The sequence below is a fragment of the Chlorocebus sabaeus genome, chromosome 17 (assembly GCF_047675955.1).
Source record: "Chlorocebus sabaeus isolate Y175 chromosome 17, mChlSab1.0.hap1, whole genome shotgun sequence".
Taxonomy (NCBI): domain Eukaryota; kingdom Metazoa; phylum Chordata; class Mammalia; order Primates; family Cercopithecidae; genus Chlorocebus; species Chlorocebus sabaeus.
Genome location: NC_132920.1, coordinates 31,680,775 through 31,693,112, shown reverse-complemented (window position 1 = coordinate 31,693,112; position 12,338 = coordinate 31,680,775). Strand labels below are relative to the sequence as shown.

Below are 12,338 nucleotides of genomic sequence, written 5' to 3'. Positions count from 1 at the left end.
TTCAGAAGCTTAACATTGACATTGACAGGAGTTCAGTATTTATTTCCCCATTTCTTTTCTGGCCTGAGGAAGGCAAATTTTACATACAAATCACAAGTCAGTACTTTTTTTTTTTTTTTTTTAGAGACGGAGTCTTGCTCTGTCGCCCAGGCTGGAGTGCAGTGTTGTGATCTTGGCTCACTGCAATCTCTGCCTTCCAGGTACAAGCGATTCTCCTGCCTCAGTCTCCCAAGTAGCTGGGACTACAGGTTTGTGCCACCATGCCCAGCTAATTTTTGTATTTTTAATGGAGACAGGGTTTCACCACGTTGGCCAGGCTGGTCTCGAACTCTTGACCTCAAGTGATCCACCTGCCTTGACTCCCTAAAGTGCTGGCATTATAGGCGTGAGCCACCTCACCTGGTCTAGTACTGGTTTTTGTTTGTTTGTTTGTTTTTTAAGACAGAGTCTTGTTCTTGTCACCCAGGCTGGAGTGCAATGGCATGATTTTGGCTCACTGCAACCTCTGCCTCCTGGGTTCAAGCGACTCTCCTGCCTCAGCCTCCCAAGTAGCTGGAATTAAAGGCACCTGCCACCATGCCCAGCTAATTTTTATATTTTTAGTAGAGATGGGGTTTCACTATGTTGGCCAGGCTGATCTAAATCGAAATCCTGACCTCAGGTGATCCATCTTCCTCGGCCTTCCCAAGTGCTGGTATTACAGGCATGAGCCACTGCGCCCGGCCGCAGTACTCGGTTTTTAAACTGCCTTTTCATCAAGGCTCTTGAGTCAGATGCCTGGGTTCAAATCCTGGTTCTGCCACTGGCTCTGTGAGCTCCATAAGTTTCTTAACCTCTCTGTGCCTCAGTTTCCTCTTAGGGTTTTCGTCAGGATTATAATTATTGTCTGGGTATGACGGCTCACGCTTGTAATCCCAGCACTTTAGGAGGCCAACACGGGCAGATCATGCGAGTCCAGGAGTTTGAGCCCAACCTGGGCAATATGGCAAAAATCCATCTATACAAAAAGTACAAAAATTAGCTGGGCATGGTGGCATGTGCCTATAGTCCCAGCTATTCAGGAGGCTGAGGTGGGTGAATCCATAGAGCCTGGGAGGTCAAGGCTGCAGTGAGCCATGATCCTGCCATTGCACTCCAGTCTGGATGACATAGCGAGACCCTGCCTCAAACAAACAAACAAACAAATAAACAAACAAATTATTAAAGTGTGTAAATCAGTGGCATACACATGCTAAGTGAATTTTGTGGGTCAGCTATATTATTAGTAGTAGTATTATGGAAACACATAGAGATGTTACCAAGAAGGGGAGATAATTGGAGCCACTTCCAGCTTCCTTGGACCTGGTCTTTCTTCCTTTGACTCTTTTTTTTTTTTTTTTTTTCCAGACAGAATCTCAAACTGTCGCCCAGGCTGGAATGCAATGGTGCGATCTTGGCTCACCGCAACCTCTGCCTCCTGGGTTTAAGTGATTCTCCTGCCTCAGCCTCCTGTGTAGCTGGAATTACAGGTGCGTGCCACCACACCCAGCTAATTTTTTGTATCTTTAGTGGAGACGGGGTTTTACCATGTTGGCCAGGCTGGCCTCGAACTCCTGACCTCAAGTGATCCACCTGCCTCAGCCTCCCAAAGTGCTGGGATTACAGGTGTGAGCCACCGCCCCGGCTCCTCCCTTAACTCTTAACCACTCATGCTGCCTACGTCTACCATTCATGTGGTCCTTACTGCTTTGTTTTGGTTATTCCTGCATTTATTTGTCCTTTTATTCATTTATATATAAACATTTAGTAAGCACCTACTAATGGATAGGGCTCATTGTCGACTTCGAAGCTCTCTGAGGGTGGGAGTATGCCTCGTTCATCTGTCTTTACTCTTTGTAGCAAGGGAGGTAAAGCTCCATTTCCATCCCTCCTCAGTGAGTCAGTAGTCAGTGGTGAGGCTAAGGCTTACCTCTCCCTTTCTCACTCAGCACAGGGGGCTGGAGGTGAGCAAGGGAATGGGAGGATGTCAGCCCAGTATGGGAATCAGTTCTTCTCAAGGACCCAGACATCCATCCCTCAAGACTCCAGTCCTTGTCCTACTCCAGCCCTTGACCTCAGAGACGGGATCAGCTCTTCCTTCAGCACCTACCTTGAGGGTTTAGAAGAATGCAAACCACACTGGAAACCCAGAGATCTGTGTTCTCATTTCAGCTCTGCTGACTGGCTTCCTGCAAGTTACCTTTCCTCCCTGAGCCTCAGTTTCCCTCTCTGCTGAGCCAGAAGCTGTCTAAGGACCCCTTTGGTTCCACCCTGAGAGTCTGTCTCCCTACCCCAACTTCTTCCCCAGTTCAGAGAACCCAGGCATCCAGCTGCCCCACCCCAGCTCTGGGTAAACAGGAAGCTGGGTGAGGGGAGCAGGGGTGTGTGGAAAGTCCCAGCCAGGTGTGTAGGTCTACAGAGAGGGGGTGGCCCCGTCCCTGAGGTATGAAAGCCCCCTGCTCTGGCTCTGGTTCAGTCTCAATGGGGGCACTGCGGCTGGAGGGCAGGGGTGGGAGGCTCCAGGGGAGGGGCTCCCTCCTGCTAGCTGTGGCAGGAGCCACTTCTCTGGTGACCCTGTTGCTGGCGGTGCCTATCACTGTCCTGGCTGTGCTGGCCTTAGTGCCCCAGGATCAGGGAGGACTGGTGAGTGGCTGCAACAGGCCCTGGTGGAGAGCTGTATCTTGCAGATGCTTGGCTCCCTCTGGTTGTGCCTGTGGTCTTTTGCCCCCTCTGGCTCAGCTGGCTCGGCTGTCCCTGGTGGGGATGTCCTGTCTCTTTGCTGACTCTGTGTCCATGTTCCTGTCCAGGAGGCAGAGGTTGCAGTGAGCCACTGCAGTTAGCCCCTGCGGGAACCTACCGGGCTGGGGGAGGGGGGATGGTGCTGTCTCTGGGATGAGTGCCAGTTGGGGGAGAGGGAACATGGATGTGGGGTGCAGAGCACTGTTCCTGCGATGTTCCTGTGATGTTGTGCTTGTGTCCTGACACAGCCCCTTGTGTCTCCTCTCCTCTTTCCGAGGCACATCTGTTTCTCTGCCCAAGTACCTATGCCTTGCTTGCTCTCCCTTCTAGGGAGGTGTGTGTGGGGGATGGTGCTGGTGGGAGAAACCCCAGGCAGCTTGGGTCCACTTTCAGAGGGGTAGGGGTGAGATGAGCTGTATCTGAACTCTGGGCACTGTGACCCACCCAACCAGGTAACGGACACCGCTGACCCCGGGGCACAGGCCCAGCAAGGACTGGGTAAGAGCAGACTGTCTCTCCTTCCCCGCTTCAGCCCCTCAGGGGCTCCCAGCTCCCAGCTGCGTTCCCAGATACCTCTTCCTCTAGGAATCCAGGCTCCCCATCCCTGCGGCCTGTCCTCTCAAGGGTAGCCTGCATGGGTGGCTGCCCTGGCCCCAATCGTGGACTCTTTGCCCCTTCCAGGGTTTCAGAAGCTGCCGGAGGAGGAGCCAGAAGCAGATCTCAGCCCCGGGCTCCCAGCTGCCCACCTCATAGGTAAGGACCTCAAAGACCTGAATAAGAGTGTAAATAATCCGAAGGTTCCAATTCTGCTCGCCCAGAGTCCTTCGGCTCCATGATTCCAGGGCTCGGTTTCCCATCCGCTTCACCACCTTTCGCCGCTCATGCCCACCCTTCCGCTCGTCCCCGCAGTGTAGTTTCTTCTTCCCTCCGGTGCAAGCAAAAGCCGGCCTGGGGGTCCCCACTACAGCGCTCTGCACCCCACATCCAAGTTCCCTCGGCCCCCAACTCGCACTCATCCCAGAGACAGCAGCATCCCCTCTCCCCCTGCCCGGTCGGTTCCCGCAGGGGCTAAAAGCCGCCCCCCTCCCAGAAGTCCCAAGCCTTTAGGATCGCATTCCCAAGAGCGTGTGGGCCCGTGTCTCCGCAGGCGCTCCGCTGAAGGGGCAGGGGCTAGGCTGGGAGGCGACGAAGGAACAGGCGTTTCTGACGAGCGGGACGCAGTTCTCGGACGCCGAAGGGCTGGCGCTCCCGCAGGACGGCCTCTATTACCTCTACTGTCTCGTCGGCTACCGGGGCCGGGCGCCCCCTGGCGGCGCGGAACCCCGGGGCCGCTCGGTCACGCTGCGCAGCTCACTGTACCGGGCGGGGGGCGCCTACGGGCCGGACGCTCCGGAGCTGCTGCTCGAGGGCGCTGAGACCGTGACTCCCGTGCTGGACCCGGCCGGGAGGCAAGGGTACGGGCCTCTCTGGTACACAAGCGTGGGTTTCGGCGGCCTGGTGCAGCTCCGGAGGGGTGAGAGGGTGTACGTCAACATCAGTCACCCCGATATGGTGGACTTCGCGAGAGGGAAGACCTTCTTTGGGGCCGTGATGGTGGGGTGAGGGAATATGAGTGCGTGGTGCGAGTGTGTAAATATTGGGGGCCCGGACGCCCAGGACCCCATGGCAGTGGGAAAAATGTAGGAGACTGTTTGGAAATTGATTTTGAGCCTGATGAAAATAAAGAATGGAAAGCTTCAGTGCTGCCGATAAAGATGCCGAGTTCGACACACGTCTTAATTCAGGGTGGGTGCACGGGTGTGGGTTAAATATTCTCAGTACTCTTCTGGTTGCTTGAAACAATTCATCACAACACAACGTATGGCCTTTGCTCCTACGGATGATGGTGGGCCTGTCCCACCCTCTCCCTGCCTCTGAATGGCCAGGCCCCATCATTAGTCCAGTTGGAGGGTGGGAGGAAGGGGGACTCCTCCAACTCCGAAGCTTCTCCAGGCATCCTGATTTTCAGGGCCACGTGGTCCCAACCAGACTCTGCACCACACTCTTTTCTCTTGGGTTCGCCCCAACAGTGAGAGGGGTCGTTACACAGCACAGCAAGCACCACTCAGAAAGGTCCAGCAGCAGAGTAAGCCCCTATCACGACAGACGAATGAAGCGTGGAGGGGCCCCGCACTTCTCCCCCTAGGGCTGTCTGAAGGCCTCTCTGTTTCCTACCTCACAGTCCACTCTTCTCCTCCAAGGAGCTTAATTCAAGGCTTATAGGGTCTGAAGGGAGGAGGCTGAAGGAGAAAGAAGGGGAGAGTGTTAGAGAGAGATGGGGACGGCCGGAAGGAGCCTGTGGTGCCTGAAAACACCAGGAAGTTCTGGGGAGGAGGAAAAACCAATGCCCCACTTATAGTGTCCCATTTAGGGTGAGGCGGAAAATCCTCACCGTTTTTTCACACTTTATGTCCCCCTTCCCAAAAGTGAGTAAGTGTGGGTGCTTCTGGGATGAGTAACAGTAGTCCCCCCTTCCTTCATGACTGACTTTCAGCCACAGGCTGGAGGAGGCAGAGGGTGACCCAAGGCCCTATCTAGGTCACCCCAGTGGGTCACCCCGCCCCCTTAGCCTACCACAGGGTTTTCTCCTGCCTGGCACCCCAGGGCTGGAGGTAAAGCCTAATTTCTGAGCTCAGTGGGGGCTCCCAGTCTTGGGGGGCTCAATTTCTGTCTCCATATTTGTTTTTGGAATTGTTTTTTGAGACAGGGTCTTGTTCTGTTACCCAGATGGGGGTACAGTGGCATGATCGTAGCTTACTGTAACCTCAAACTCCTGGGCTCGAGTGATCCTCTTGCCTCAGCCTGCTGAGTAGCTAGAACTACAGGCATGCACCACTACACCTAATTTTTAATTTTTTTTGTAGAAACAAAGTCTTGCTATGTTGCATAGGCTGGTCTTAAACTAGTGGGCTCAAGTGATCCTCCCACCTCAACCTCCCAAAGTGTTGGGATAACAGGCATGAGCCACTGCACCCCACCCTTATTTGTCTTTGACTCTCTCCAGAAGAGCCTTCATCGGGGGAAGGGGTGCTTTTCTCCTTCCAGATCACCCACCTCTCACCTCTCCCCTCCTTCACCACAAAGACCGGTGGGACCAAGCCGGCATGTGATGTCCTTCACCCACATCTTATTCCTATATTTCATTCTTTTTTAAAAAATAGAGACAGGATCTCACTATATTGCCCAGATTACTCTCGAACTCCTGAGTTCCATCTATCTTCTCACCTTGGCCTCGAAAAGTGGTGGGATTACAGGTGCATGCCACCACGCCCAGCGGTTCAGTCCCTTGTTCTTTATTGTCCTCAGTCTCTTCAATTTCACCCACTGAGAGAATGGAATAGGATAGAACAGCTGGAAACTGGTTGAAGGAAGTAAGCCAGAATTCATTGAGTGCCCACTGTGCCAAGGGCTGAGTGAGGTCCTCTGATGGAGGTCAGGCCTTCTCTCACATGCCCTATGTGTGGTGGACATTCCTGTCTCCATTGGATAGATAGGTTAAGTGGCTGGTTCAAGTTACAGAGTTAGGACAGGGTGATTTGAAGCCTAGACACCTGAATCTCTGGAAGTCCCTTGGCTGTGTGATTCAGGTACCTGAGAATGTGACTCCTCCCCAGCTCTCTCCGGACGGCTGGCCAGCTGCAACAGCCGGAAATCTCACCTAAGCTGCAGGATTTTCCCAGCAAGGATTGGAATTCCCAGAGTTGGAAATTCCCATGCCCTCAGGGAGAGGTAATTAGGTTCAGGCTCTTGTTTCCTGGGGGATGGGGAATATTCTGTTGGGCTTTGTTTATGTCAGGTCTCCAGGACCCTAGGAGTCGAAGGATGGGACTGGGTCTGAAGGATCTTAAAGCCTGTGGAGAGAGACTTAGGGAGCTTCTTCCCACCCACAAGAAGAAGCAGATGCAGAATTAATTCCAAGAAGGAGACCATGTTTCTTTTCTAAGCAAACTTTATTTCTCGCCACTGAATAGTAGGGCGATTACAGACACAACTCCCCTGGGGAGCAGAGGCTCAGCAATGAGTGACAGTCAGTCACCAAATCTGCATTGTTCGGACAACTTAGTCAGATAAATATTTAAAAAAACATAATCAAAAGAAGGCACAGAGGCCAGGAGGCTATGTGGGAACAGCCTATTGTTCAGCTCCGTTTTCACAGAAAACATGTCTGAGCCAAGGCAGCTCCCACATTGGGTCCCCTGGGATCCCCCGACCTCCCAAATAAATACATTCATCGGTAAATAAATAAATAATAAATAAATAATAAATAATCACAAGTGCAAACATAAATAGAGGGGGCTGGCTTCATGGGGAGGGCCAGGCTCCATGTCTCAAGAAAGTCTGGAAATATCTGGAGAGAGGAAGGCCCGAGGTCCACTTGTGTCAACTTCTAGGTGAGGTCTTCTCAAGTCTTGCAGCGTTCCGGCCAGAACCAAAGGCTCCCTGGTCTCCAGATTCCAGATGTCACAGACTGAGTTCAGGGATCGAAGCTGTAGGCCCCAGTGAGTGCTGGAGGCCCCAGTTTGAATTCTCAGTGGTTGCCAGCACTTCACTGTGCAGGCCACACATTCCTGAACCCCAGGCTTCGAAATGGTGGTGGCGTTGCTTAAAGTTCTAAGCTTGGGGTCTGACCCTAAGTCCCCAATTCTCTTTTTGAGCCAGAAGAGGATGAGGGTGTCTGAAGGAGGGGATAATAAAGGGATTGGGGCGGGGGAGGGGTTTGGGAAGGATGGATGTTCGTCCTCCTCACAGGGCAATGATCCCAAAGTAGACCTGCCCAGACTCGGCAAAGTCGAGATAGTCGGGCAGATTGATCTCAGCGCTGAGTCGATCACCCTTCTCCAGCTGAAAGACCCCTCCTAGGTAGATGGGCTCATACCAGGGCTTGGCCTCAGCCCCCTCTGGAGTCTCCCTCTGACAGGGGCTCTTGATGGCAGAGAGGAGGTTGACCTTGGTCTGGTAGGAGACGGCGATGCGGCTGATGGTGTGGGTGAGGAGCACATGGTTGGAGGGGCAGCCTTGGCCCTTGAAGAGGACCTGGGAGTAGATGAGGTACAGGCCCTCTGATGGCACCACCAGCTGGTTATCTGTCAGCTCTACGCCATTGGCCAGGAGGGCATTGGCCCGGCGGTTCAGCCACTGGAGCTGCCCCTCAGCTTGAGGGTTTGCTGGAGGGAGGGAGAGAGAGAGAGGGGAGTCAGTGTGGCCATGTCGGTTCACTCTCCACATCCTGGCCCTCGAGCTCTGCCCACCCCACATCCGGTTCCTGTTCCCTCTGTCTGTCATCCCACATCCCACCTGGCCATGACGTTCTGAGTATCCCCCTAAGGGCTGTGCAGTTCCTCCACCCTTCCCTTGAGCTCAGCCAGTCCTTCTCACACTGTCTCCAAGGTCTGCCTACCCTCAGCCGGGCTTCAACCCCCAAATCCTAGCCCTCCAAGTTCCAAGACACATCATCAGAGCTCTTACCTACAACATGGGCTACAGGCTTGTCACTTGGGGTTCGAGAAGATGATCCTGAAGAGGAGAGAGAAAAGAAAAAGGTGAGACCCTTAAACTTCCTAGAAAATACCCCCCATCCCCTTACTTTCACCCCATCCGCCCTCCCCCAAGACCAAAACTTTAAATTTCCCCCACTGCTTTCGTACCAGTACTAACCCTACACCCCAACCCAAACCCAGAATTAGGAAAAAGGTTTGGAGACACTTACTGACTGCCTGGGCCAGAGGGCTGAATAGAGAGGGGTCCTTGGGGAACTGTTGGGGAGAAGGAGAATGGTTAACATCAAGGGAATCACCCTTAAAGGAGGAACAGCTGGCTGCCTGTCTGGCCTGCGCTCTTAGCCCTGAGTTGTCCGGTTTTCTCTCTCCATTCATCTGTGTATTCACCCTCCATGCATTCAACAACTCTTTCACTGAGTGTCTTCTGTGTGCCAGACACCCTATCTTCATCTCTCCTTATCTCCCTCATCTCTCCTTATCTCCCTCATCTCTCTCCTTAGCTGCCATATTTCCCACTCTCTGTCTCACCATCTTTATTCATATCACTTGTTTCTTCCCCCATCTCTCTGCTCACACCCCACATCTGTCTCCATATCTTATTTACATATCTGATTGTTCATTCATTCATTCATTCACTCCATACACACTTAGTGAGCACCTTCCATGTGCCAGACATCCTGCCTCTCCATCCTTCTCTCTGTCTCTTCCCCATCTCTTGCCACATCTCTTTCTGCATCCTCGTCTTTCTCCACGTTGCTTTTCTCTCCATCCCTCCCTGTGAGCACACATCTTTCGCCCATCCCATCTCTCTCCCTCTCTTGGGTGGGAGAGTGGATGAAGGCTGGCGAGGCACTCACCTCTTCCCTCTGGGGGCCGATCACTCCAAAGTGCAGCAGACAGAAGAGCGTGGTGGCGCCTGCCACGAGCAGGAAGGAGAAGAGGCTGAGGAACCAGCACCGCCTGGAGCCCTGGGGCCCCGCTGTCTTCCTGGGGAGCGCCTCCTCGGCCAGCTCCACGTCCCGGATCATGCTTTCCGTGCTCATGGTGTCCTTTCCAGGGAAGATAGGGTGGAGCCCTGGGTCAGTATGTGAGAGGGAGAGAACCCGCTTGGCAGCTTGTCTGGGGATGTGGCGTCTGAGGGCTTTTTTTCAGTTGGGGTCTGGAGTTGCTTCTCTCCCTCTTAGCTGGTCCTCTGCTGTCCTTGCTGAGGGAGCGTCTGCTGGCTGGGTGTGCAAACAACTGCGTTTATATGTCCCTGGGGCGAGAGGGCGGGGAAAGAATCATTCAACCAGCGGAAAACTTCCTTGGTGGAGAAACCCATGAGCTCATCTGGAGGAAGCGGTAGTGGGCCCTGCACCTTCTCTCTTGGTTTCTTCTCCATCGCGGGGGCGGGGATTTGGAAAGTTGGGGACACCCAAGCATCAAGGATACTCCTCACTCTCCCCACCATCCCTGCTCCGATTCCGAGGGGGGTCTTCTGGGCCACTGACTGATTTGTGTGTGGGACTCTGGAGGTTGAATCCCGTGCTCCTGCCCCTCAAAGTCTATTGCCTCCATTTCTTCTGGGGACCAGGTCTGTGGTCTGTTTCCCTCTGATTTTCAGACAGGATGCAGGAAAAAGATAGAACTAGAACTGGGAGGGGCTTCAGAAAGCTGAGTCCTTGAGGTAGAGAAAATGGGGTTGGAGGGAGAAAAGCTGTGTTGAGTCCTGAGGCCTGTGTTTGGGTTCCTTGGGGGAGAAGGAGCTGGGGGCTTGGGGGCAGGCTCAGGGCCTCAGGGAAGGCTGGGTGGGGGTAGCAGGGACAAGCCTGGGACAGCCCCGGGGAGTGAAATCACCACCGGGAATTCACAGACCCCACTGGGGCAGGCCTTCTTCTTTCACTCTGACCCGGGGACTCACAATGCTGGTTTCAGTCTTGGCTTCCAAGGAACTCTGGGGTCCCTGATTTTTTTCATGAAACTCTCACTTCTCAGGGCCCTAATGTGTGGCCATATCTTCTTAAACGTCCCCTGTATTCCATACCTAGAGGTCCTGGAGGCTCTTTCACTCCCTAGGGCCCTCTACATGGCCCTGTCTTGGCGGGGGGGTCCCCATACTCAACCCCCATAGCCCTGGACTTTCTCCTACCCTTTGCTGTGGTCACATCTCCCCAGAGGTCTCCTGTAACCCATTCCTCAGAGCCACTACTTGTGGCCATATCTCCCAGGAGCTCCCTGACCCCCGCCCCTTCAGACCCTGACTTTTCCTTTGTCTTCTCAGCTTCTCCTTTGCTTCCCCTGCAGCAGTCTGGCGGCCTCACCTGGTGAGTCCATCACATGTCCCTGAAGCTCTCTGAGCCCTTTATCCTTTTGTTCTCCCCACAGCTCTTGCTCCCTTTGAGCCCTCTATCCCTCCCTCCTTTCCTTAGATAGACTGGGAAATTCTCACTCCCAGACAGACACACACAAGCAGACAGCATCTCAGAGAAAAGAGGTTTATTGAGCTTCATCCAGGGTGCAGATGCCTCCGTGTGGGACTCTGGTCAGCAGCTGGCTTTCAGAGCCTTTCACTGCCTTCTGGGGCCCTGTGATCCCTCACGCCTACTTCTTTCTCTCTCGGTCAGCCTTGTGCCCATGCCCTCTCACTCTTCATCTCTTGGGCCTGTCTCTGTCTCTCCTTGGATGTTCTTCTATTATTCCCCTCTCTCCATCCTCCATAAATAAATAATTTAATTTTTTTGCCTTCATAAATAGTCCCCTCCCTGCCTCCAGCCATCCCCCAAGCTCCTCCATGTGCCTGCTCTTCCTCCGTGTGTGGATCTAGGCCCCACCTAGCTGGTGGGACAGACCAACAGCTTTGGGCTGGAGATTCCTAGGCAGGCTTGAAATCCTCAGCCAGACAGACATCCAGGATGGTTCAGGGAGGTGTGGTCCCCTGGGATGCCTAGAATTCCTTCTTTGAAAGCTCCAGTGACTTGATCAGGGAAGACTTGAGCTGTTGGAATGGCCAAAGAAGAGGTGGTGGTGACCCCTGAAATGGTCAGAATGGAGGCAGAATGGGGAGAAGGTCTTGAAATCAATTATTTTTTCTTTCTGGAGTTTTCCAAGTTCTACAGAGCGAAGGCTCCAAAGAAGACAGTACTAGGGCTGAGGACTAGGTGGGGGATGCCATCTGTGTGGGTGGATAGCTGGTCTCCCTGGGTGAGCTGGAACGCAGCCCCATGGTACATCGAGTGCAGCCAGGGTTCCTGCAGCCCTGGATACACCATCTTCTGGGAGCTGAGAAGAGGCACATGGAAGGGGTACTGGGAGGAGAAGAGCTGGACCTCATGGGCCAGGTAGAGTGGGGTGGGGGTGGCCTTAGGAGAGTAGGCTTTCCCAGAGAAGACCACCTGGGAGTAGACGAAGTAGATGCCACTGGTGGGGACCAGGAGAGAATTGTTGCTCAAGGAGAAACCATCCTGGAGGAAGGCACGGTCCGTGTTCGCTCTCCAGAGCAGTGAGTTCTGCTTGCTGGGGTCTCCTAGGAAGAGCCATAGAGGATGGGGATGGGAGATCAGGGGTCTGAATCAGAGGTCTCGATCCCTGAGGAAGCAGGCACTGAACAGCTGAGTTCCTGGGGGCTGGCAGGGGGAGGCATAGGAGTGCCTGCCTCTGTTTTTTAGCGTGGGGGAAGTTGGCGGAGAGGAGTGGATGCTTGGGTTCCTGAGGCAGGGGTAGGAGAAGAGCTGGGGGGGACATGTCTGGGAGGTCAGGTGGATGTTTACCAATGAGGTGAGCAGCAGGTTTGAGGGTGCTGTGGGCAAGATGCATCTTGGGGTGCTGACGGGCAGTCTGGGCAGCTGAAGGTGTGAGGCCAACACCAGGGAGCCCCTAGGGGAGAACAGAGTTGAGGGGGTCTCTAGGGCTCAAGGTTTGGCTGAGCCACCCCAGCAGCCCCCATTCTCCTGCTGCCTCACCTGGGCCCCAGGCAGCAGGACCAGCAGCAGCCCCAGAAGGAGGAGGTGTGGGGGGGTGCCACGCACCCTTGAGAGGAAGAGACGTTCAGGTGGTGTCATGGGGAGA

General features: G+C 54.0%; 3 protein-coding genes across 5 annotated transcripts; 1 reads left to right on the top strand and 2 right to left on the bottom strand.

Moving 5' to 3' along the window:
* The first annotated feature begins 2,396 nt into the window (after nucleotides 1-2,396).
* Nucleotides 2,397-4,510, top strand: LTB (lymphotoxin beta). 2 transcript variants are annotated; one of them, XM_038005848.2, is made up of 4 exons: nucleotides 2,416-2,661; nucleotides 3,210-3,255; nucleotides 3,439-3,510; nucleotides 3,905-4,510. In XM_038005848.2, the coding sequence occupies exons 1-4, from the start codon at nucleotides 2,464-2,466 to the stop codon at nucleotides 4,357-4,359; spliced, it is 771 nt and encodes a 256-aa protein (XP_037861776.2). In that variant the 5' UTR covers nucleotides 2,416-2,463; the 3' UTR covers nucleotides 4,360-4,510. The 2 variants fall into 2 exon arrangements, with proteins under 2 accessions (XP_037861777.2, XP_037861776.2); XM_038005849.2 differs by lacking the exon at nucleotides 3,210-3,255 and having other exon boundaries at nucleotides 2,397-2,661.
* Nucleotides 4,511-6,727: 2,217 nt separating this feature from the next.
* TNF (tumor necrosis factor) lies at nucleotides 6,728-9,515 on the bottom strand. 2 transcript variants are annotated; one of them, XM_038005847.2, is made up of 4 exons: nucleotides 9,152-9,515; nucleotides 8,504-8,549; nucleotides 8,263-8,310; nucleotides 6,728-7,961 (listed from the first exon to the last, which is right to left on the bottom strand). In XM_038005847.2, the coding sequence occupies exons 1-4, from the start codon at nucleotides 9,335-9,337 to the stop codon at nucleotides 7,540-7,542; spliced, it is 702 nt and encodes a 233-aa protein (XP_037861775.1). In that variant the 5' UTR covers nucleotides 9,338-9,515; the 3' UTR covers nucleotides 6,728-7,539. The 2 variants fall into 2 exon arrangements, with proteins under 2 accessions (XP_037861775.1, XP_072861967.1); XM_073005866.1 differs by lacking the exon at nucleotides 9,152-9,515 and having other exon boundaries at nucleotides 7,230-7,961; nucleotides 8,504-8,817.
* Nucleotides 9,516-11,184: 1,669 nt separating this feature from the next.
* On the bottom strand, nucleotides 11,185-12,337 carry LTA (lymphotoxin alpha). Its single transcript, XM_038005846.2, has 3 exons — nucleotides 12,233-12,337; nucleotides 12,041-12,146; nucleotides 11,185-11,796 (listed from the first exon to the last, which is right to left on the bottom strand). The coding sequence occupies exons 1-3, from the start codon at nucleotides 12,329-12,331 to the stop codon at nucleotides 11,384-11,386; spliced, it is 618 nt and encodes a 205-aa protein (XP_037861774.2). The 5' UTR covers nucleotides 12,332-12,337; the 3' UTR covers nucleotides 11,185-11,383.
* Between the last annotated feature and the right edge of the window lies 1 nt (nucleotide 12,338).

Excerpts from the sequence above, each read along its gene's own strand:
- LTB (XM_038005848.2), top strand. The coding sequence starts at position 2,464 with ATGAAAGCCCCCTGCTCTGGCTCTGGTTCAGTCTCAATGGGGGCACTG. Across the intron at positions 2,662-3,209 it reads CCCAGGATCAGGGAGGACTG|GTAACGGACACCGCTGACCC; the intron begins GTGAGTGGCTGC and ends CCACCCAACCAG. Across the intron at positions 3,511-3,904 it reads CCCAGCTGCCCACCTCATAG|GCGCTCCGCTGAAGGGGCAG; the intron begins GTAAGGACCTCA and ends GTGTCTCCGCAG.
- TNF (XM_073005866.1), bottom strand. The coding sequence starts at position 8,744 with ATGAAGATAGGGTGTCTGGCACACAGAAGACACTCAGTGAAAGAGTTG. Across the intron at positions 8,311-8,503 it reads CCCTCTGGCCCAGGCAGTCA|GATCATCTTCTCGAACCCCA; the intron begins GTAAGTGTCTCC and ends TCTCCTCTTCAG. Across the intron at positions 7,962-8,262 it reads GCCTGTAGCCCATGTTGTAG|CAAACCCTCAAGCTGAGGGG; the intron begins GTAAGAGCTCTG and ends CCCTCCCTCCAG.
- LTA (XM_038005846.2), bottom strand. The coding sequence starts at position 12,331 with ATGACACCACCTGAACGTCTCTTCCTCTCAAGGGTGCGTGGCACCCCC. Across the intron at positions 12,147-12,232 it reads TCCTGCTGCCTGGGGCCCAG|GGGCTCCCTGGTGTTGGCCT; the intron begins GTGAGGCAGCAG and ends GTTCTCCCCTAG. Across the intron at positions 11,797-12,040 it reads ACCTGCTGCTCACCTCATTG|GAGACCCCAGCAAGCAGAAC; the intron begins GTAAACATCCAC and ends GGCTCTTCCTAG.